The 21,700-nt window shown below is 40.7% G+C and overlaps 1 protein-coding gene across 1 annotated transcript in view; it reads left to right on the plus strand.

Moving 5' to 3' along the window:
- Positions 1-2,336: 2,336 nt before the first annotated feature.
- UBE2F (ubiquitin-conjugating enzyme E2F (putative)) overlaps positions 2,337-21,700 on the plus strand; it is a gene marked incomplete at its 3' end in the record, with an annotated part of 50,357 nt that continues 30,993 nt past the window's right edge. Inside the window, exons 1-3 of the mRNA XM_010086492.1 lie at positions 2,337-2,466; positions 11,971-12,000; positions 14,519-14,584. Coding sequence (XP_010084794.1) covers positions 2,349-2,466; positions 11,971-12,000; positions 14,519-14,584 — 214 coding nt within the window. The remainder of the gene's footprint in view (positions 2,467-11,970; positions 12,001-14,518; positions 14,585-21,700) is intronic.

Consider the following 21,700-nt stretch of genomic DNA (forward strand, 5'->3'; position numbering starts at 1 on the left):
TGCGGGGCAGGACGGCCCCCGCTCCCGGCCCCACTGCCCCCGCTCTCGAGGGAGCTGGAGGAATCCCGGGGCTCTCTTCTCCTTCCCCACAAACAGGCGCTGCAGCCCTCCCTCCCCTCTCTCGGCGGTGTCGTGCAGGGGTGAAGCCTTACTTTCACCGTGCGGTTAGCAAGAGTTGGGTGCTTCCTTGCTGTGCTCCATTGATGAAATCCGGGGTATAGCTGGAGCGAATCATGTCTTTTCCACACTGGTCACGCTTCTCTTTGGTTTCCTAGTTTTCTAGGACAAGCGGTGAAGAAACAGATCTATAAAGGTGATTAGGTGTTTAATTCCCATTGAAGTTTATTTCGTTTAGACTTGGCACCTGAAAGGGTCGGGGCAGTTGCCTGCAGTTTACAGTTTTTCTTTCCTTTTAGGACCCTGTGTCACCACTTTCCAAACTCCCCTACTTCTCCCCTCCCTTCTTTTTTTTTTAAAAACAAAAACCAAAAAATGGGTGTTGTTTTTCTTTTTTCTCTTCTCCAGGGAAGAAACGGCTGTTTTGTCTGCTTATTCTTTCTTTCCTCGGGGTAGTGGGAGAAAAAAACCTACTGAATGTTTCAGTTGAGCAAGTGGGATATACATTTGCCCTGAATTTTACTTTTTTTTAATATACATTTTGAAGCTAATACGCATACCTATCAACTTCAGTGAACTTGACCTTCTTGTAGATCTTACCAGAGTTTCATACTGTTAGGTACTACTGTGAAATATGTTCGTTTGGTTTTGTTTGTTTGTTTGTTTGTTTTTAAACCTTCTCTTTCACCTGTTACATTCTTTTCAAAATCCAGGTTTGGTGTCAGTTTTTTCATTTGTCCTCTTTGTCCCTTTACTGGTGTTTTGGTGTTGGCTTGGTGTTTGGTATAAGTCTGTCAGCTCTCTGGGAACCTTGAGGAAGCAATAGGGATGCCTTTTACAGATGTAGTGAGTAGACCAGCAAGCCAGAGGCTTTATCTGCTGTTTTCTTTGGGTCAAGAACAAACAAACTGCTCTTACAATGGATCTGTTAAACTTCACTTCAGGGCTTGCTTGCAAGAAGGAAAGAAACTTCAAGATACATAGAGCTGAAGCTGACAAAGATAAATGTTGTACCATGTCATGTTGTTTTGTAGTGTGATTGTCTTAATCTCGGTGGTTTACTGGACTTTGTCATTTGCCTTATGAATATCTTAGCTGATTCTCCATTTTATACTCTGAGAGCTGATGTTACCTGAGCATCCGTTTCAGGTCTTGGTAACTGCTGCATCATACCTGTCTGGTCCTTTATGAAAATTAGTTAATTTAAAGATTATATGCTGACTTTTTACAAGTTTTTTTTCCCTTTGTTTCCTGAATTAACTCATATGACTACAGGATAAACATTTTTTCATACCATTTTAGTGATGATGGGGCCTAAAGGGCATGGATCTTGTCAGCAATATATTGGTTTTGCCCAAACCATTAAGAAGAGTGAGCTGCCTTCAAGGAGGACTAGTGTCAAAATGTGTTAAGCCACGACAGGCTTGAATGTTTTGGTTTATGGCTTTGACATTCTGTTCACTTTTTCTTGTAATTTATTTATTAGTGCAGTTGTCTTCTATAGTGGAGGACTGACACAGCAAAAAATCTCTTCATTTCAGCTACCAAATCTCCATATCTAACTCTCTCCACTGTTATTTTGTACTGTGAAGAGTTACTGTTGTGCAGCTGCATAGATAGTTACGCTGTTCGCAGCTTAAATCAGTTTCCTTTCCTCTGTCCTGGTAGCTGACTCACAGCTCACTTCCTAGTGTTAGGGAATTGTTTCAGTAACCCCTCTGCTCCTCTTTGTCTTTTTTTTCTCTTTTTTTTTTTTTTTTGCTAGTCTAAAAGTAGCACTGAATATTGTTGTGTAAAGTGTGGATGAGGGTGGTGGTAGCAGTCTGACAGGAGTATGTTCACAGCAGTTCTGGGGAAGGAGCGATGTCAAGCAGTGGTGTACTGCTGGAGATGGGGCAGTGACGTTGGATTGTAAACAATGATGAAAGTCTGACCTTTCTCCAGAAAAACTGAACTTCCTCTTGGCCTAACATACTGTAACTCTCTCAGTATTTGTGTCTGAAACAAACTCTCATTCTTCAAGTACTCTAGGCCATTCTGGTCTTTAATCGCAGTCATGTTAACTGTATATATCATGTTCTTTGTTTGACTGCTAAGAGTATGATGATAGTTGTTCAGTAAGGAACTAACTGTAAATTGTGCTCATACTTTTCCCTCCACCCCCTATAGTGCTTTAGTTTTGGTAACTGAATCTGTTCAAATGTTTGTGTTCTAGGTTGAAGGCAGCAGTAATGCTAACTCTGGCAAGCAAGTTGAAGCGGGATGATGGTGTCAGAGGACCTCGTGCCTCCAATCCAGCTTCTGATTCAACTCGGAGGGTGTCTGTTCGAGATAAATTACTTGTTAAAGGTGTGAAGGGAACTTGTATTTAAGTATATTTTGGGTTTTACAGTTTGCAGGTGTGTTGCCAGTACGCAGTATTAAATTGCATATAAAATAATTTCCAGAAGTATTTTTTAAATGCTTATGATTACCTCATGGTTTATACTGTAGGGTGTATATTGGCATACATTGCGTCTCCGACAGCTCTTTGTAGGGCATTTATTTTCACTGAATAATGCAATGACTTGACAGAAGGGTATTTTTCGAGCAAAATGATAACTGCCTGTGACAGGAAAGAAAGTTCTAAAAGTAACATCAATGTCCTGGTGGTCTCTAATGGTATAAATCAGAGGCTTTTAAAAAGCTTAAAAAAGCAATGTAAAGAGATATTTTTCATAGGCTTGGAGTCACTGTCGAGTTGGGTACGAAGCAGTGAATAAAAACCCAGCACTCATTTTTGTAGCACTGTATGGTCTGTTCTAGGATGGCTTCCTAGGTTGTTACTAGCTGGCTAGCCATTGGTTTGAAACTCCAAACTTTTGCTTTACGGCAGTTCTGGGTAAATGAGGTAGTTTGTGAGCCAATAAATAAGCTATTTTAATGTAAAACTGGGGACAGCTGTTTCTCACTTACCAGTTTTTCTGTAGCACAGATAATCTTATGTTTAAAAATCCACAGGTGCTGGCTCTTTGTAGTCACTGTGTACTTAAATTCAGGTGTACTCCCTGTGGTAATAGTTGAGTGTTTTAATGTGGCAGAGGGGCAGAGAATATGTTATTTAGGTTGACGTTTCTGCTAAAAATGGTCAATAGTGAATATGCTTCTGTTGATGTGTAAGCTGTCATGGTTAGGATTCATGCCGGTCAAATGAAATACTCACATTTCCTGGTCTGATTTCAGAATGGCTTGAGGCTGACACTGGTATATTTGCTTGGATGGTATTGCCTAACTCTGGCATTGTGTATGCCTTTTTCTAATTAGGGTAAATTCTGCCACATAACAGTATGCTGGAGCAAGGTTTCATTGCAAGCGCTGCTCCCTCTGTGCACTGGGAAGTGCCTCAACTAGGCTACAGAAACATTATGTTCACAATTTTCTTTCTTTGCATTGTTCTAAGGACAGGGAGTGTTAATTCACTTTAAACCCTGGTGTGACAACTCTTGCAAAGAGCTTGTTTTAGACTTCCAGTCTGGAAATCCTCAGTTAACTCCAATTCTGAGGGGAAAGATATTAGGCAGGAGGAATAAGCTCTTGAACCAGGCTAAGCTACAAAATATTGTCTGAGGTTTTCATTAACCTAAGTGTAGACTTGAGAGGAAAATAGCAGTGTAATATACTTCAACTACAATGTCTGGTGTAGTGTGAAGTGCCATAAGAAATTTTACTGTACCCTTAGTAAGAACAATCATGTTTTTCACTTTGATGACTAAAGTCTTACCCATCTCTGCAGGGGAAGAAATGAAGGTAGGCTATGGGAAGTTAGTATTTGTATTGTCATTGCTGTGTCTACTGTTAGCAGACCAGCACAGACCAAGTATTGAACGAGTTGAGTCCCAAACTGATTAATTGTAAAAGCAGGTCACTGCTGGTGTCCTTCTGACAAGCGTGAGTGTTGGATTGGGATCTGATAGTGTATGAAAGTTGTATCACGTGGCTCTCCCAAAAGAGTTGTTGGAGTGGCTGTCAGTCTGGTTAGAGTGGTTTCTGACTGAAATGGGAACTGACAGTAGAATTAGATCACTTCAGTCTAACCACACTGAAAGTGAGGTGGAAATGTAGTAGCTAGTGTGAAAATGACTTGGGTATATTTTCTTTTAAGATACCCTTTAAGCCAAATGTAGACCATTCAATAACCAGAGTTTTGAGAACTTTCTAGAGCTTGTTGAGATAGATCAGCTGCAGCAGCATCTACAATGAGCCTGAGTGAAGATGGACTTAACATTGTTTTTGGTTCACGTATAGATCTGTGGGAATGAGTGCGATAGAGCTGCCTACTAAAAGTGTGCATGCACCAAGGATGCTGTTGCATCTGGACCAGCACTGGTGCCTTTTGCTGCTTGATTGTATAGAACTGTAATGGTCTGTTGTGTGCTCAACTTCAGGCTATTAGATTTGAAACAAAGTTGGTGGGAGCCTGTAAGAGTAGTTTTAAGTAGAAGTTGTTGCTGATGTTTGTTTAGACTGGACATATCAAACATAGAGATGACAGCTGCAGAATGGGTGAAAGGCTACAGTCAGTTGCCTGGCAAGTGTCAAAAAGTAATCCATTCTACAAAAAAAAAAAAATCCTGGACATAAGGAAGAAGGAGGAAATGAGAAAAGGTCAGCATGTTCTGTCCTTGTTTGCCCCAGCAGTTGTGCTGAAATTAGTCCTGGTTCAGTACCTGTTAACGGTGATAGTGGTGCTGGTTTTATTCTACTGTGCAAAGCCTCTGAGTTGAAAGAATGAGGGACTGTGGTCTTGTATGTTAGAAAGCTCAAAGTCTATAGCTTCTAAGTCAACGGGAGAGCATCAGACAAGTGGTTGGTGCAGCGTCTTCCACAGCAGCTTACACACATGGTGGGCTGTCCTGGAAGCTTAGCTGGGGGTGATTTTTGGCACAGTACCCTAAATCCCACCTGGCCCTGGGAGCTGGTGATAGTGTATGAACTTAGGTCAGATAGCTGTTCCCCTGCTCCAGTGATGGTGTGCTGCAGAGATACTCTCCTGTTCCCTGATCCACAGTAGATTGGTGATAGTCTAATAAAGTCTGCAGACACTGTCTTGCCAGTTTTACTAGAGGTATTGCCCAGACACGCAATGTCTGGTTTTTATCTGGAGGTAAATTAAAGACAGCCTTGTTTGTGTTGATAGTCCTGTCCAGGGAGGCATTATAGGTTCTGTTTGAAGGATATGTTGTCACACTGATAACCCTGTAGTCCTCAAGTGTTTTGTGTACCAACTGGTAAACAGATCAGTGACATTTTGATTATGGGGTAAATGGCTGTGACTGCAGCCACTGGTAAGCGTAGACGATGCTTACAAACTTTTAAAAATTACTGCTATATATATCTACTAACTAATATTGCTTTGAAGTAGGAAAAATAGGTGATAATTTTGGTATGATGTGAGCTATTTGCACCATATGGATGAGAAGATAAGAAAATTAAAAGCTGGCATTTGAAAAGTATGTGAGCTATCAGGTGCTGTCCTTAGTTTTAGTGATGGGTGCAAGTTAAACCCCCCTGCTTGTATGGAAAAAAGGTTACTCTTAAAATATTGGTGCCCTTTGTTAGTTTTTTTTAAGCTATTCCTTTGTTTGCTTATATGTCCAGTGTTGTCATATATTCAAATATCAATCATGGCTCGGGGCACTGTTTTGTTGAGTTATTTCGTGGGCATATTATGAAAGGAAAAACCTCTGTCCCTGAAGTTTTATGTCAAGAAGTAATTGAGACAGCTGGATGTTCTCTTCCAGCTGTTTTTCCTCTGGAGTGTTAAAGTCATGGCTGGTAAGCAGGATTTGGTGGCAGCCTGTCCCCTGCTGATTGTCTCAGCAACTAGTGGAGCACATTTGGGAGGCTAGCAGGGCACACGTGTCTGGGGTGAGGAGCTCTGTGTCAGTTCTCATCTGAAACCCTGGTAATTCCCAGGAAAACATCCACCACTTTGAAACTGCTGAGGGCAGAAGCATCTGCAGGTGTGTGAGGGTGAGGACTAGTGATTCAGGCTGCCGGTTCTTGGAGAGAGGCTTTTTGACCAAGGAGGGGTGGACTGGAGAGAGACCAAGCAGTGACTAACGTGTTCAAGACAAATTGGAGGAAATCTGAAAAACTAGAGAGGGTAGAAAGCAAATATGGATGTGAGGAGGAGGAACAGACAGAAATGATGCTGGAAGAGGCTTGTCTGTCTCTTTGGCTGGGAGAGAGGCTCTAATAAAGCACAACTTTGTTAAAAGTTCAGTGTGACTTACTCTTGCATCTGTTTTCACTGGATTTTTGATATAGGCTGTGTTGCAGAGTAAGGCCCTAATTATGTAGGCCTAGTATGCAAGCGCAAGTTCAGATAGACCAAGCAGCACACTTGCTTTAGCAGCTTTCAGTTTGTTCTGTGCTGCAGAGGCAAATTTGGTATTAAATTAGTCTCCAAGGGGGAGCTCCATTAAGGTGGGAATAGGGGCCATGTGACTGCTTCTGCAGGATGCTCTGGGCCATGCAGTGCTGCACTTGAAAGGCAGATCCTTTATGAAAATTTGAAAGGGGCTGAGGACAAGCCAAAGCGCTATTTAAGTTTAATATTGTGTAATGAAAGTGCATACTAAGTTGAATTAAAGATAAAGAATATGCCAGGATGTCAGTAGTAGTGGTGTATATGCTTATTGATCACAAAGGTTGTCCTTTGTGCACTATAAAAAAGAAGTTCATAAACATAATTAAGTTGAATATTAGCAATAATGATTAATTTGCTTGTAAGTGACAACTTTAAATAATTTAATGTTTAAGAAAATGAGTTAGCATGGCTTATTCCTCAGTTGTCTTTAGCATTTGTGTGTTTCCCAACCAGATTTATGTAAGTGGGAAATGTTTCAGGTGTGCATTTGTAGAAAGAAAGAAGTGGGAAACTGGTCATAAAAATGAGGTAAATGTGCCTTGTAAATAAAAGTGAGAAGAATCCATATGTTGCTTTCTTCGAACACAGTGATATCCCTCTCCACAATAGCAGGTGAGGAAAATTGAAAGGGGAAAAAATACTTTTCTTACAAGAATTAAAAAAACCCATCACCTTCCTTCATTAACACTCTTGAAATTATGTGAGGTATTGTTTTGGAAATACTGCATTAACTTCTCCATGTTGCACAACTTAGTCACAAAAGCATTTCCTTTTTAAATTGTGCTTTTCAGCCCCAAAAAGTGAACTCTCTTATTTTGGAAGATGACAGTGGAAAGTGTCTTGATAAATGAGTGCTTATACGTACTAAAGAGGAAACTAGTAGTTTACACTAAAATGCTTGTGGCCCGACTCTGGTAGGTACCGTAAAGCCAAAAAGACACAACAAGAATTGAAGCTAATTTGAAAAATTATTGCTGAGACTTTTTCCAGGATTTCAGTGGCTAAGGAAGGCCTGGTTCAACGTGTTGCTTCCCTTCTTATGTCTCTGATTTTCAGCATGCCTGAAGTATGAAGGGATATCTCACAGTGTTAGAGATTTCCAACCACAGTGGCTTTTTTTTTTGATGTTGGGATAATAAGTTTTGTAATAGCATATAGAAGCTGAAGCATGTGATTTGATAGTATCTTGTTTAAAATAAACATTTGGAAGTGGAAGGAAAATACACATCTCTTAGTCTATTGAAAAACTGGCAGTGTTGGGCAGCTTGTTTGACTTCTGATAGCGGTATGTACAGTTATACAGTTCAGAGGAGCTTAGCAGGGAAGGCTATAAAGACAGATGGATAGCATTAGGAGGCAAACAGCATTATCCTGCTAGGATTAATACTTGGAAAACGGGGTTTTTGTTAGTGTCAAGGTATTTACCTTAGTCTCTAGCAGTCTTAAAGATGCACATTAAATAAGGAACTTGAACAGGAGAGGAGGCTTTTTGGACAAAACCAGAGAGAAGTAAGTATTGCTGTGGATGAGAATGTTAATTTCAATTTAGGAAACAATGCTTTCATTTTGTATTCTTAAAAACAAACTCCAGTGGGAAGCATGTGGCCTGACTCTGTATTCTGACTTGTTGAACTGGGGTGGGAGAAGGGGAGGGAGCAGAACAACATGATTATAGTCTGTGCGTTACTGAGTATAACATTCGCATGGGTCTCTCACAAACCATATGCTGTTTCTGTCTGAGAATTGTCATGGCTAGGAAGAATTATTGTTTGTGAAATTATTTACAAATAGCTCGGGTTGCTTGTGTTAGGTTTAGCTTTCCCCTTTTTTATGAAGTTCCTAAGCTGTTTCTGAGACATAATCGGTTTGCATTCAACTCTTCCAAAGTCTGTGGTAGCTTTAAGTTTAACCCTTGCCTTTTTAACTTTTTTTTTTATGGTTTGAAATAGCATTTGGAACTGTTTAACCAAGTGCATACTGAGTTAAGAGCAGAACTCTGCAAATATACCTGCTGCCTGGGTGTGTACCTGCACCAGTTCACAGAAGGTTTCAGGAACACCAGATGGTTGTGAGTGAACTCGCCTGGTTGGGAGTTCGTCTGGATCTGGCCTTACTGCACCTGAGTTTTTTTTTCTTGCAGAAGCTCTGGCATGTGTCTGCACTTGTGGCCTTTCAGACCTGCCCAGGATGGCTTATCAGAATGGGTGCAGGGCCTTGCAGTGCTCCCAGGTTTGCTGCTTCTTGGCAATCAGCTCTCTTGACTGCAAGAGGAATTCAGATGCTCTGCAGTGTTTCTGCACCTCTGCTAAGCCAGTGCTGGGCAGGCATTGATGAGCACTGTTTCCTTGTGGAAGTTCTGGCATGCTTTTGCACAATAATTCCTGAGACTTAAGTTATCCAGTTATTTGTCTCCACATCTTCAGGAGCTGTGAGGTGCCTGGCTGTGAATTGAGACTCCACAAAAGCAGTTAAATGGGATTTTCTTTAGTATTCAGCTGTAGTAACAGTAATTTTTTGAAAGAGGAAGTCGGAAAGATCATGAGATTAAGTTTGTTCTTTAAGTTAGTGAGGCTTTTGGAGCTCTTGAAAGTTCAGTGCATTGGAGCTCTGAGTGTTGCTTCAGCATTTTGATTATTTACAGATCTGTTAAACCATGCCAATAAGTTGGCAGACTGCACAAGGAGCATTGTCTTACAGAGAATATTCTTGCAAATGTTATTGCTTTATGCACAAAATATGTAATGTAAAACATCAGAATCCTAATGGAGCTTGGAAGATGTGGTCAAAACATGTGCTTTCCAAGCAGCAAAACACAAAAATTATTTCAATGTCAAGACTGTTACTACCAGAGAGTCATAGGATTTGGCAAGCTCACGCACCCTGTATCTTTGGCCCATAAATGTGCTAGTGAATCACCAATGTTAACATGGCTCAGGTAATAGAAACATTTGCTTCCTTATTTGATGTTACTTTAAAAGTTTAAATTATTGAAGCAGATCTTTACCTTTTGTTTTATCTTTATAAAGTTATTTCATTCTTAGTTTTAGTGGTTTGTTGTGGAGTTGATTAGAAACCTTAATTTTGGGGAGCTTGCCTTTGTTCACGAATCTTTCGTATGAATTAGTTATCATAGCCTCCCCGCGTGTTTGCAGACCTTCAGAGAAAAAGCATGCTGTTCTGTACTCATGGGTATGAGCACCTTTCTTTTCATGTTGTCACAAGAAAACCTGCTCATTCTTGTGCCAAGACAAAGGGAAACACAGAAGCGTGAATGCATTACGGGAAGTTTTTCTCCCTTCAAAGGAGCTATGGTGATCAGTAAACTCTCTGCCGAACCTCGCAGAAGGCAGAAGTGAGGCCCCAGCTCACCAGAGCTGCTCCGAACCCAGCCATTGCAGCGTTTGAACATGCTGTGTCCTTTGATGTCTCCCTTGTCCTGCTGCCCTTTCTCAGAATTGAAGCAAAAGAGGGGGCAGGATTCATTAAGCTGAACAACACACAAGCACAGAAAGCAATAAGGAAAGCAGTCAACACCTTAAAATAAGAGCCAGGTTCTAAATTCTACTGTCCAGTGAAGACTGATAGTGCCTCCCACTGTGAAAGGCTGGTGAGTTTAAAGAGGAAAGGGTGGGGGAATACTCTTAGAATGGGTTTGTATAGCTGCAGCCTTCAGTAACTGGTTATGTCGGGTTCCCCCCCCATAACCAGAAACGGAAAGTAAATATAAAGGTTACATTTTCTGGTATATTGTAAAGACAGTACTCTTGGAAAACTTTTAGGACAAGTATGCCCCCAGTGCCATGTGTCTTTCAGTGCACAGCTTTGATTAAATCAGCTGTGGCTGCTCGAGTGCTGCAGAGGGTGGGATTTTAAAGAGTGCAGCTGAACTTTTTAGGTAAGTGTGAAACGCAGTGCTTCTGTTTTGGTGGGATTTTCTCTCTTGGTATAGTAGGCTGCAGATGCAGGGATACCGGGGCTGTGCCAAGCAAATGTGTGGTGGGGGTCAAGTAAGCTTCCTGCTCACTGCAGATACTAGCCAGATTTGGTAAGCATGGATGCAAGCAAATTTCAGGGGAATAAGTGAGCTCTTAATTGTGATGAGATTAGTTTGGATCCTGTGCCAAGAAATTATTCCCAAAATCTTAAACTGAATTACAGTTTTCTTGAGACATATGTTTTTGTGAGTTGGCATTGAAATCTCTTGCACATTGTTGTTAGCCCAAATAAATGGGTTGTGTCTGTGCATAGCAGAAAGCAAAGTTAGAAATCAAGTGGGGACAAAAGACTGCAGGAAATGCAAAAATATGCTTGATTAAGTTTCCTAGAACTTTAGAAGTTAAAGAAGATGTTGATGCATGTTATTCATGTTTCTGTGAAATACAAGTGGTTGAAAGTAAGTCTTCAGTAAAACACACAGAAGAGGGAGAAAGCAGGGGGGCTTCCAAAGAAAGCAGCATAGCAGAGAAAGGGCTTAGGAGTAAACTTCCCTTCCTAGGAGCTGTGGATCTGAATCAGGTTACTTCCTTTCTTTTGTGAATAACTTCTAATTTTTATGTATGAATAATAAATAAGAAGAAACTTTAATTGAACAGGAGTGAATATCTATAGCAAACTGTGCTCCCAGGGGAAATATCCAATAGACACAGGAGCAGAAAATCTTAACACTCCTGAGTTCGTACAGCAGTGCACAAGTCTGGAGGGAGTTGTGCAGTGGATGCAGTTTGTATCACCGACCAGTGTGTGTTACTCTGCCAGGTGCTTCAAGTGAAGTTTTGTCTTTCTCAGTTCTTTCGGTGCTCTTAATGGTGGTTTCTGCAGGCAGGACCACATCTAGTATGGCAGTGCCCTTGAATGAGGGTTTCAGTAACTGTTTTCAAGTGTGCAGTACTTGTATCATGCTTGGAGGCTTCCCTACAAAAGCAGCGCGTTACCCGAGGCAGTCTGTAGCAGGTGATGGAAGAGCATTAGCGGTTAGATGCTGGGAAGTGGTGATGCTTGTGCAGGCTGTGAACCTCCTGTGCTTTTTTCCTTGTTGGACTGACACTCTGATTCTCGAGGTTTTTCTGCTCTTGCATTTTGCAGGCTGTGGTGTTCCGGCCTTCCGTATTTTAGTGCCTTTACGTAGACAGGTTTGGATAATGCCACCTTTTGAAATGCCAGTGCTCTGTGTTTTAGAAGCCCTGGAGCTTCAGTCTTGGCAGAGCTGAACCTTCTAATCACAGTAGGATGTGTTTGCGTTGTCTGTAGGGCAGATGAGCGTTTTTAGTAAGGAATTGCCTGGCTTAAAGAGAAATTTCAAGGTAAACCTCCAGTGCAGCTTAATTACATTTTTAAGTAAAATTTGATTTACAGGGTGGTTTAAATTAGATCTGCCAATTTGGACTTCAAGAATGGCTTTGCTTCCATAAGTAACAGTGATTTTTTGTTTTTTCTTTCAACAGAGGTTGCAGAACTTGAAGCTAATTTACCTTGTAAGTATAGCATTTTGTACCATGCATTTTAAGGGGAAAAAGACCATTGAACTGAATGCTTTGACTGAAATATGAATGCTAATGATATTTGTTAACTCCAGGGAAAGCTGTGCAGAACTCTGCCACTCAGGCTTGAACAGGTTTTCTTTGTTGCTCCCTCTTGAGGGATTGTGGAGGGTTGGACCCTTATTAATGTCCTTTGGAAGCAGTATTGATCATTTGGCTTCAGAATTTGTTTGTTGGTGGAGTGGGAACTTCACACTCATAAAATGCCCAAAAGGTATCTGGAACTGAAGAGTGCATTTATTGCCTCACTCCTGTTTTTTCTCCGGTCTCTCATTTTCAAAACAGGAGATTCTGATTTAGGGGCAGAGCAAAGATCTCGGTTCTCAGGAAACTTACTAAGTCAACCTAGTGCTCTTTCAGTTCATGTGCAAGCTCTAACCTGATGCGTTTGTTAGTAGCGAAAATACTATTAAAAATAGTTTTTTTTTTTTAAAGTGATCAACATTCCTGAAAAAAAAAGCAAGGCAGTGTGGTTTTAGCCCTAGAATATTACTTTTAATGTATGTTATGCTAAAAGCTGAAAGTACTGACCGCTACTTTAAAATAGGCTTGTTGCTTGTAAAGCTGAGGCATAGATAGTTAAAAATCAAATGTTTTCTGTTCCTTAGCTTTAGAAAGCCTGGTTTTGTAATGGAGAGCAAAACACAAAGCCCTTTTATAAAGGGGAGTAACGTTCCCAATGCTCTGTTATGTGTTGCTAAGGGTGGGTGTTGACAGTGAAGCCCAGTTGTTGCTGAGTTCTCTTCCCCTTCAAGCCTTGACCAGAACAGCATAATTCTGCTGTGAGTTCTTGGAATACAGGCAAACGCAACAAGTTATTGCCTAGTATGCTCAGGTACGCTCAGAGCCCATTGCTCGCTCTGTATAACTTCCTGTGGTACGCATTCCTGTTTCAGAGTAATCCAGGATGTTTCCCCTGTAGGGAAGGATGTATGAGCAGCTTGCAGCATGCTGGGAGTGTATGTGCAGGCTGTTACTGTGCTGTGCATTCACACGTCTTGTCCATATGCTTATCTTGCAAAGAAAAGCAGTGAATATTCTCTCTGATTACTCTGGCGGGTAGCTCGTGATGTGTCTAGTCTGTCCCTAAGGGAAGCTTTGTCTATATTTTTTTTTTTCTCTTCAAGTTAAACTTATGAGTGCAGTTTCTGATGAGCATCTTATGTTTGCTGATGATTCTAAATCCAGATCAATGCTCAGATCTCAAAAATCAGGCTTTTCAGAGTACAGACTGCCTGATGGGAAAAATACAAAATAGAGCAGCAAAAAGGTGGCAGGAAGAGGCATTATTTAACTTTTCCTTTCTGTATGCTCTTCTTTCTTAAAGGCAATTACAGAGCTTCTACACAGAGTAATTTTAACTTTTAAACTTTTTTGTGTAGCCTCTCCTATAGGATAACAAATGCCTGAGAAACATATCAGGGTTTGTAGTTCCTACAATGTGAATGTATTACTAAGGTCTGTGTGCAGTTATAGTTACTTTTTCAGGCAAATGGGGTCTATATCTCTGATACTGTTTAGCTCCTTGACTACAGAAGAAGGAACAGCCAGCTTGGTGGGTTAAGAAGCTAAAGGCTACATAATGTGGATAAAAATGTATCCATGGATATATGCATCTTTTAGCGCTAGCTTGACAGCTTGTCTCTGCTGTAGTCAAGAAAGGCCAGTTTATGCATGGGAAGGCAACTTTGTTTGTGTCATCAAATGCAAACAAAGGGCTGTTACAATGTGAACTTGCATCTGTTGAATTGAAACCACTGACTAGTTTTATCTCTTTTTTTTCCACAGTCATTCTTCATTCTCACTACTTTCCTTAGATTGTCTAGTCAGAGTGAAAACATAGTGTTTGGTTTGTAATGATGCTCTATAACCTTTGCTGTTAATGCATGTGTTTGGAAACTTGTTCAATATGACAGCTGAAAGGAGACTTCACTGGCTTTTGGATGAGGCTTTCGGTAGAACTTGTATTTCATTGTACCTTGCAGGTATAAATAATCCTTCGTTAGCAGAGGGCTGTGGTGGCATGGCTTCTTGCAGACTGCAGTGTATGATCAAATGTTCAGATACACACATTAACATTAAAAAAACTTGTAAGGATGAGATGCTCATTCTGTGTGCTGTCATTTTAACATGTAGCTACTATCTATGCAGAAGACCAAATCCTTTGGCATTGAAAGAAGACCAAATCTTTTCTGTCTTTGAGACAGAATGGTTTATTAGAAGGAAGTAAGCTTCTTCCTCACAGCTCAAAGAAGTGAAGTTCTGTTACTGCAGGTGACCTGTTAACTGTGTAGGGAGAATGTGCTTAGAGACTAAGTGTAGGAGGAAATTGCTTGGCTGGCAGGTAGGGATTAATCGAGGAGTGAATTTGGAGAGTTTGAAAGATGGTATACTTGTTTTCCCAACAGTGGAAAAGCATTTGTCTGATGTAAATTATTCTTTTGCTTCACAGGTACATGTAAAGTGAATTTTCCTGACCCAAACAAGCTTCACTACTTTCAGCTAACTGTAATCCCAGGTAATTTTTTTTAAGCATGTTACTTTTGTTTCTGTGCGTGTTGGTGTTTAGGAAACAATTCCAAGAGTTTGCTCAAGAATCTGATAAACTTTCTAGTCAGAGAAAGACTGTAATATAGTGATTATTTTCTACAGGCAGTGTAGAAACTGGGCTGGATTTTGTGAACTAGATTTCAATAAAAAGGCCATCAAAATTGAGAGGGTTTAGGAAATATTCAGGTCTTGTTTGCTCACTTTGAAAACTTTTTTCTTCTCTCAGCCAGTTTCAAACCACTTTGTTTTATTTGCTGAGGAAAACTTTGGACTAGTTCTAGAAAAATCATTGTATTATAGCCCTGTTACATTGCAGATGTATATTTTTCTACTGATTGCTTGAGTCTGCCGAGTTGAAAAGATAGATGACAGATGTACCACTGGGAAACTTCAAATCTGTGTGTGTCTGAAGATGTTTAACTGCAGGAGGAGTTAAGCAGTCTCTTAGTCTTTGAATATTCAAGTATGTGGAAATTAGATCTTTTATTACTAATACAACTTAAATATACTGTGAAGCTTCTGCTGGCATGCTGTTCAATGAAAACAAAACCTTAGGACTAAATTTACAGAATTTATCATTTCCGCATAAGTTTCTTAATAGCCATCTGAAAATAGTTTGCTCACATGGCTGTCCATTTTAGAGTACAAAGTTGTGTTTGTGTTTAATGGGTGAGTTTTCATGGAAGATTATTTAAACTTCACATGCACTTCTTACTTTTTCTGTGTGTTTCATTGGAGACTCTGTGGAACTATTCAGATGCGAACCTTGGTGTGTTCAGTACACTGGGTTGTTTGAGTTAGATGTGCTGGGATCGGTATCTCCCTGCTGACTAAGTCTTGTAGATGCATGATTTCTGTACATGCTTATTGACAACAGGATTTTGGATGCAGTCATCTTACCTGTAGAAATAATGGTTTATACTTAACAGGGCGATAGGAATTTTTCAGATAATTCAGTATCTTGAAGTCAAATGGGCGCTAGATGTCAGTGTTGCTGCTTATTAGCCAAAATCAACTTGTACTTCCTTGGCAGGTGAAATTGTGGGTGGTGTTCGTTAGCATGTCCATTCATTTGACTCCTTTTTGTGCTGGAAAAATTAGTTAGACTGCCCTAGTCAGTGTAATAAGAAAATAAATGCACGTGCTATTATAGGACTCTTAACCTCTCACTCTGTAGGAGATATATTCATGTTTACTTGGTGAATGTTAGTCTGCTTGAGTCAAATGTCCTTCAGTTTATACGATAGTGCTTTATTACATTTTTGGAAATGAGTTGACTTTACAAGATCATCACTGTGTGAGTTAGAGATGACTTGGATATGAAGCTATGGTAGCTTCTTTGTACTAATTCTAAGGTGTCTGAATACTTAGTCTTTTTTGTTCTGTTAACTGCTGTGCAGCTAGATACTGCAGTCAGAAGACAGTCGTTGAGTGCAGAGCATGGTTTTTGTGCAAGCTTCATTGCTGAAGTGATCTTGGGAACAAGATTATCTTAATTAACATTTTGTTACTCTAAATATAGCTGCACAGCTGAAGTCTCTGCAGTAGCAGTCTGACCGAAGTAAGCATCTATTTTCAGCAGTGCAGAATTCAGGTACGGAATCTTGTGATCAGCTAAAGCTTATTAGCACAGCTCTCTAAAGGCAGGATGTAACACATACCAGGAAAATCTTTGTAGCTTTCTGATTCCTTTTGTTATTGAGGATTTTCTTTAGTGTATGCTAAATTTAAGTTTTCTCTGGGACAGCAGAAAGACAGCTAAGTGGTTGTCACAGAATTTTTATGGCTCAGATGGGCCAAAATGTTTGATTGAAGCAACTATTTTTGCAGAGTCTAAACAATGTTGCATGAATCTTCACAGTCTGGAGGGAGAACCAGTTTTCCTCCTCCTAACCTAATCTTTTGTTTTGAGGAACTGAGTTACTTCTAGTAATCCTGCTCATACATCTGGCTCTTAAGGGAGTGCTTTACAAATATCTCTGCAGCTTTCCAGTTGTGGAACAAGAGCTGGGCTCAGTGCAGCTGCAGTGCCAGGGAATATCTAATGCTGCCTTGCAGTTCTGTCAGAACGTACATAGTGAGTGTGTGAGCTAGGGTTGGTAGTCTGCACAGCAAAGAGGGTCTTCCTGGCTCACTTAGGGTTCTCAGTTTGCTTGCATCCTTCTATGACAGAACTGTTAAAAGGGTGCTAATTACTTTATATTAATATTTTATGTTTAAGTTCTGTTATATTATGATTAATGTTAGAGCTTGAATTCTGTAACCACCTTTTATAAGGAATCTTACATCAAGACAGTTTCTGAAAGTAGCTGGCCATCAGGGTAACGTGCGGGTACTGACAGAAGGTGGTGTGGTTTTTGTTTGTTTTCTACACTAGAAATGCATGTTGAAGTTTGTTCTAGCTTATGTATGGACAAAGTCTGTTCTTGGGTGCTTTGTTTTTTGTTTTATGTAGTCATTTCGAATGTGGCTGGTCTGGAAAGGACAGCGAAGGAAGCTGCTTTAGGTTCTCACAAGAGGTTGATTTGAATAAGAAAACAAACTTTGAGGTTAAACAAATACTTTCATTTGCCTTCCTCTCCACTTCTCACAATAAACTTTCTTAGTAAGTATTTAATGTTGCAGTTATTCTGGTGACTGAGTTTTAAATTAAGAGGAATTTGTAGAACATCTTGATGAGGTTGACTGCTTATTTCACAAAAATTGCTTGTGCTCAGGAAATTCTGATTCCTTGATGTTAGAGCCTTCTGCCCAGTACTGTGAGTGAATATATAGTAGCACACGTGAGAAAATAGATACAATTTAAATTTTTACTGCCGCAGTGGACAAACTGTGTGTTCCCGAGGCAGATACCCTTGGCTTTCACTGCTGTCTAAAGCTTCTTTTTCCTTTTGCTCTCTGAAATAATTGTTCTGTCATTGAAAAATGCCCTTATGCCAGCACTTGCCTCTGTTCTTATTTTTGTGCCAGTACCTTACTGGATCAAAAGCTAGGAAAAATAAGGAGATAAGAGCTTATGATGTGGGCAGAGTCCTGCCTGCTGCACTGATATTTGGAGCACAAAATTGGAAGCTGAGACTGAAACGTGGTAATGACTTGGGGAAAAAAAAGTTTAGTTTAGGTAGCTTGCACATGAAGCAAACCAGACAAATATGTAGCGTTAATGCAATTTTCCTGCAGTTCCCAGATAGTTGGGGTAGTCTGGGGTTAGTGTGATTATTTTAGAGTCCTGCTCTTCAGGGAATTAATAAAGAGCCTGTTTTCTGTTTTGCGTGCTATAAAATGAAAAATGTTGGTAAGCGTGGCTGAGCATTTTGATGCTGATGATTCAAGGAGCTACTATCACAAGCACATCCTTTATGGGCTGTCCTAATTATCTCACAGTTTCTTTTAAAGCAATAAAATAATTTGATTTATTTTCACAGCACTTCTAGCCATCAAAACACCTTAGAAATGCAGACTAAGATTAGAGTCAGGTTGTTGATAATGAAACTTGAGACTGGAGTGGGAGGGATGCTTGCTCTGTTCAAACAGTTTGAAGACATAAATTTAAGCAGTAGGAGGAAAACTGGAGCTCAGACATATTCCCTTTCTGCAAAAGTCTCGTCAGCGGACAGCTTCCTAAGTTATGTGCTAAAGCTATTTTATTTGACTGTTTTATTTATAGCACTTTCCTCACCATTAACTTTGCCAGAATTTCAGTTTTTCCCACTGCTGTTACATGCCTAAAAAAAATTGAGGGTCTTGTCCCAGTCTGTATGGGTGTTGTGGACCACAGGCAAGGAAACTACCCTATGGAAGAACCTATTTACTTGCTTGAGATGCTAAAAGATGACTTCATTGTGAAGGCTTATCTTGTTAATGCATTGTAAGGTTTCTGGCTGGGTACTGAGGCTCTCCAGAGCCATGAATTTTTAATACACGTTTGAGTGATTGTTAATAAGTAGCATACTTTATTGTTGTTTAGTTAAAAGGTTTACAAACCTACAGGGAGAATTGTAAAAAAAGGGGGAGGAGAGTTGCCTTACCCCTGGTAAGTATGTCCTTGCTTATTTTATGACAGAACCAGGAGGGTACCCAATGCACTTTTTGGTTAGTGCTAGCGTGGACTGATGCTAGGTAAACCCAAAACATAAAATGAGAAGTTGTAATGCAAGGCAGTGATATTGATTTGTCTTTGGGGGAGACTCAATCGTGTAAATATGTGGAAGTGGCCTGCTGTGTGATGTCTAAAGTGCTCTAAGTCTTCCAGAAATTTCTTAGCCTTACATGGAACAGAGAAAAACAAATAAAAGAAAATGGAAGTAATACATAAGGCATTTCTTGCAGCCTGTGGAGGTGTTAATAGCTGGTTAAAAAGTGTTTGAGCTAATCTAAAACATTTTTGCAGGTGGTCTTTCACCATCTGGTCCTGCTACTTCTCTTCTGCTGGCACTGGTCATAATTTAACCCCTCTGCACACCAGTTTGTCTTGATAATCCTGCAGGAAACTCTGCACTCCTTTTGTTGCGATGGTTTTATTAGCAAGCAAGGGCTTGCAGCTTCAGCTGAGCTCGCCTTGTCTGATTTCATTCTGCACGTGGGCATGGGGAGTTTCTGCCGTGGCTGGGTGGAAGTGGAGCTATCCTGAGCTAGATCTACATGGTGAGGAAGAGCAGAGAAAGTGAACAACTGTTCAGCCTTTCCACCCCTGCCCCGTGGATCTCTTGAGCAATGTCAGAGCGATCTTGCTGTCTGTGCTTGGGGTTGAGGGCCTATCATGATGTTCCTGCGTGCTGCAGAGGTTGTGGGCCTGGTGTTTTCAGCATGCAGAGAGACATGGAGCATGGCTTTTTCTCCTGCGGCTTGACTGGCAGAAATCTGACAGTTTTTTGGCAAGCTCTCCTCCCCAGGATCCGTTCTCGAATGTGTCTTTTGGAAAAATGTATTAGAGTGAGGATTCATTAAATCTGAGGATTTTCTTTGACATAAGGCGCGTGTAGATACATCCACCAACAGGCATGTATTTCACATTAGCAGGGGTGGAATACGAAGAGCTGCTGCGCAGTTGGCTCTGAGTCCACGAAATCAAGGAACTATTGAATTTCAGCCAAGGAAAATAACTTTCTGTACTGGACTTCCTGAGCAACCTTAACAGTGTTGGTGTTTCTCCTTTACCTTGCTGTACTGACAGCAGGCTTGTGTCCGCACAAACACACGTGGGCGTTTCCTGGGATTGCTTGTATTGGGAAGTGATGGCTTGATAAGTGCTGGTAAGGCAGAGGGCGGTGGAGAGGCCCATGGAAGGCTTTGAGTTACATGGTTTGTGCTACAACAAGCGCTGCATGCCTGTATAGTGTTGCTTGTTTGTTTTAGTACGATCACTGAAAGACTTCTGTGGCTGATTCTGATGAGCATGGGTTTTATGATGAATGCTATCATACGTGGAAATCTTGAGGGTTAATGAGTCTTGGTTAAAAAGCTGTTAGAGTGCTAGATGGTAGATAAAGTGTGGCTAGCTGTGTCCATAGGGTAACTTGGTGGTGCTTGAACTGTTTGAACTTGCAGGGGGATATTGGACTATTTTCCTAATTGTTCGTTCCTGGAACAGTCAGTGTCTTGCTTTGAATGTGTTGTACATTTGACAGGGAGTGGCTTCACCAGAAGGATATGGGTATAACTCACCTTTTACATCTCATTCTTCAGAAATTACTTTACTGGTTTTTATCTCAGTATATTTGAAAGCAAAAGAGAAATGCTTTTATCTTGTTTTTTTCCATAAAGGTCGGTGGATGTGCATTTACTTTCTGGTAGAGCATAGTGTGCCTGAGAAGGCTGCTTAATAAATCAAACACATTTCAAAATTGAATTGGAGTGGAAATGGAGAATGGATTTGAAAAGCGTATGTTTTGGACAGGTTATTAAAGTGAGATTTGCAGTGGCTAGGGCTTGCAGCTTTGTGCTGCACAGGTCAGTATGGAGGCAGCTGTAAACACTACTGTGTGGGGTGGGGAATACCAGCCGTGTTCTGTTTTCATACTCTGTGCTTATGCTGCTCTTACAGTCCAAAATTTCTGATGCTCTTTGTGTGCTTAACCTGTCAGTGGTCTACACAGAGGCTCCTGGGAGAAGCAGGACCGTGATACACTTCCCAGCAACTCTTTTGCTGTTCTGCAGGCACAGGTCGTTCGGAGTGGCACGCTGGCCGTAGTGTGTGGTTGAGTGTCATCTTTGGCAGCATCAGCTTTTACTGGCTCACTTCCCTCTGTAGCTGAGGGTTTGTGTTATTTAACAGGGTGATGCCCTCTTCTTTTCAGTAAGTCAGCTGATAAGATATTGTAAAGAGCAGGAGGGTACGAGCTGGCTGCTCTCCTGTGATTATGGCAGTTACAGTGTGGAAGCTACAGAGTTGTGCTGGCAGCGATGAGATTGGAGCATGGAGTGAAACCTGAGCAAGTGGATGTGGTGCAGTGGCTGGTAGGAGAAAATAGAAAGTTGTGCTAGATCTGTGTAGGGTCTGGGAAGGCAGCAGGTCCAGAAGACACCATCCTGAGAAAATGTTGATGTATAGTAGAGGGGCTAGAACTTTTTTTTGTGTTTTGGAACAAGCCAGATAATAAGATAACTCTTTTAAATATTTCTGTAAACTATGGATTGCTTCATAGAACTTTTCCTTTGCAACGTTGGTTTTAAAAATAATATAAAAAGGCAAATGTCTTACAATAATAACTAGCCTTGCTGATGCTCAAGCCTTCATGGTGCTGTGTGATACAGAGCTGGAGTACTGAAGGTAGTTTGAGGCTGAGCATTCCTCAGGAGTCCCCGACCCCCAGTGGGGGCTGGGTACCTGTCTGTTTCCCTTTCTTAATGAAAAAACTCAATAATGGCAATGCCAGACAGACACGTGTCAGATCGCTTGCAAGCAGTTCAGCTTTCAATCGCAAGACATCTGAAGAGTTGCAGGCTGACTAGTATCCTTTTACATCATCTCTGGCTAAATGCAACTACACGTTTTCAGATTTAGTATTTTAAAATTTAGCTATTCAGTTATTGAGTCTGAGGTTGACAGAGAGGCAGGCAGATTTTCCTAACTGATGTATCATCC

The sequence above is a fragment of the Pterocles gutturalis genome, unplaced genomic scaffold (genome assembly GCF_000699245.1).
Source record: "Pterocles gutturalis isolate BGI_N339 unplaced genomic scaffold, ASM69924v1 scaffold9181, whole genome shotgun sequence".
NCBI lineage: Eukaryota > Metazoa > Chordata > Aves > Pterocliformes > Pteroclidae > Pterocles > Pterocles gutturalis.